The following is a 2,397-nucleotide window of genomic DNA, read 5'->3' on the forward strand; positions in this document are numbered from 1 at the left end:
CTTAATGGATGTATGGAGAAGAAGGTGATAATAAATTGGAATATAGGGTGTGAGCCACTTAAAACATATAATCAAATAAATGTATCCCCAAAGCACTTGAATGCATTTTTAGTAAAATCGTGGTCTGATAAGTATGATGTATCTAGAGCTTTTCTTTAACATAAAAGGGAAGCTATGTAAAGTGTTACTAATCCCCTCATCTATGACCTGCCCAATCCACTTATCTTTTCACAGTATACATTTCACTCATATTCTTATGGTCCTCAAAAGAACATACATTTCTCATCTTTAACTTTGAATGAATGCACAACTGAATGTTTTCATTTCTTCTATAATACTAAATATGGCTTTTGAAAATTAATTGACACCATTTTTATTTTGGACTTACCAAAAGTTGAAGAGTGGATGAATACAGAACAGAACTTTAACACAAAATACTTTTAAAGATAATATTTTAGGCTTTACGATTTTTTTTTAGTGAGTCATTAACTTGAAAAACATGTACTATTAGAATTGTCTTCTTCATAACACCAGATTTTTTACCCAATGGCATATTAAAATTATTCAAAAACTTTTGAAAGGAAATATCGATTTTGATACATGATGCATTTTAGTAGCCTTATTTATTAAATTTACACCAATTTTATCTAATAACCACAATCAATTATTACAACTTATTCCTGAAAACATGAATATCACAAAACAGCTTAGGGTGAGCCTCTCGGGTTTCTTACACATTTTCTGACTAAAAAATTCTTTTCATGCTTTTCTTGATGGCCACCTTTATTTGCTTATTTCTAAGACAGTAAATAATAGGGTTAAAGAGGGGAGGCATTATGGAACAAAAACCAGAAAGGATCAGATCCTGGGTGGCTGCAGATATCGCAGATGGCCTGAGGTACACAGAAGAGCATGAACTGAGGAAGACTGACACCACCAGGATGTGAGGGATGCAGGTGGAAAAGGCCTTTGTTCTGTCTGCTCCTCTTGGAAACCTGAGCACGGTCGAAAAGATGTGAATGTAAGACCTGATGATAAAGATGAAACAGCCACCACCTACCCCCAGAGCAGAGACAACAATCATGACCTCATTGCTGAAGGTGTCAGAGCAAGAGAGCTTCAGCAGAGAGGGGATGTCACAGAAGAATTGATGAATAACGTTGGACCGACAGAAGGGCAGCTGGAATGTGCTGCCAGTGTGCACGCCTGCATAGACAAGACCACTGAGTAGGGAGCCCAGTGTCATCTGGATGCAGATTCGAGAGTTCACGATCACAGGGTAGTGAAGTGGCTGGCAGACAGCCACATAGCGGTCATGAGCCATAATGGTGAGAAACAGAAGCTCCACATATGCAAAAAAAACCACGAGGAAGACCTGAGCTACACATCCCGCCTTAGAAATGGTGGTGCTGTCCAGTAGGGAATTGACACATGAGGTAGGGACTGTAACAGAAATGTAGCAGGCATCCAAGACAGACAGATTCCTGAGGAAGAAGTACATGGGCATGTGAAGGCTGCTGTCACAGGTGGTGACGGTCACAATGAGGATGTTTCCCATTAGAGTTACCAAATACAACATAAAGAAGGATGCAGAATGTAAAATCCGTAGTGTCCACACATCAGAAAACCTCATGAGGAGAAATTCCATCACGGTGGTTGAATTGGGCATCGGTGGATGATGCAGCTTGGATCTGGGAAACAGAAATCCTGAACACTCACGAAGAATCAAATGATGGAAAGATGGTCCTTAAATATCGTAGTCTTGATCCCTTTCTAGTTGTAATCTACATTGTTGGTCGTTACATTTTTGAAGGCAAATCAAGTGGTCCTCTGTGAACCTACATAATATTCTTTATATTCAAATTGGGCAGATGCTTTGTTGTTGTTTCTGTTGTTTAGAAGTTGTTCAAAATTAAATTTTATGCAACTTAGTGTCCTCCATGGGTCAGATAAAGTTATTTACTTATATTTGATATTAAATAAATATTTTAATAATAAGTTATTTCACTCAAATATACTTATCACTAATTATTTATCAATACAGATTCTGATACAGAGAACAAAACTGTTCACCCACATCACGAAGATATTGTCTTTATATGCTTAAGAATTGAATGAACAAATCTATGTTATGGATAGTTTCTTGAGGTTCTTTAGATAGAGGGGAAATACACAATAATTTGTAGTGATTAAAATCCTAGCTTTGATTTTTAGTTAGCTACTTCAAAATACTGGTCTCCATCATAGTGTGAAATGGGCATTTTAGTTACAGGCTTAGTCTCCATTCCTTTATAGAACTCTAAAAAATGTTCTTTCTGTCATAGTGCTTCGTCAGGATGAGATAATATTTATAAAATCCTTAGGAAATTGTCTGGGACATCATGAATGTTCCTCAAA

At 37.0% G+C, this 2,397-nt stretch overlaps 1 protein-coding gene across 1 annotated transcript; it reads right to left on the minus strand.

Moving 5' to 3' along the window:
* Positions 1-745: 745 nt before the first annotated feature.
* Positions 746-1,669, minus strand: OR14C36 (olfactory receptor family 14 subfamily C member 36). The gene has a single exon (XM_019039891.4). It carries the CDS (start codon positions 1,667-1,669, stop codon positions 746-748), a length of 924 nt encoding a protein of 307 aa, XP_018895436.4.
* Between the last annotated feature and the right edge of the window lie 728 nt (positions 1,670-2,397).

This window comes from Gorilla gorilla, chromosome 1 (assembly GCF_029281585.2).
Source record: "Gorilla gorilla gorilla isolate KB3781 chromosome 1, NHGRI_mGorGor1-v2.1_pri, whole genome shotgun sequence".
Lineage (NCBI taxonomy): Eukaryota > Metazoa > Chordata > Mammalia > Primates > Hominidae > Gorilla > Gorilla gorilla.

Coding starts and splice junctions, on each gene's coding strand:
- OR14C36 (XM_019039891.4), bottom strand. CDS start 1,669: ATGCCCAATTCAACCACCGTGATGGAATTTCTCCTCATGAGGTTTTCT.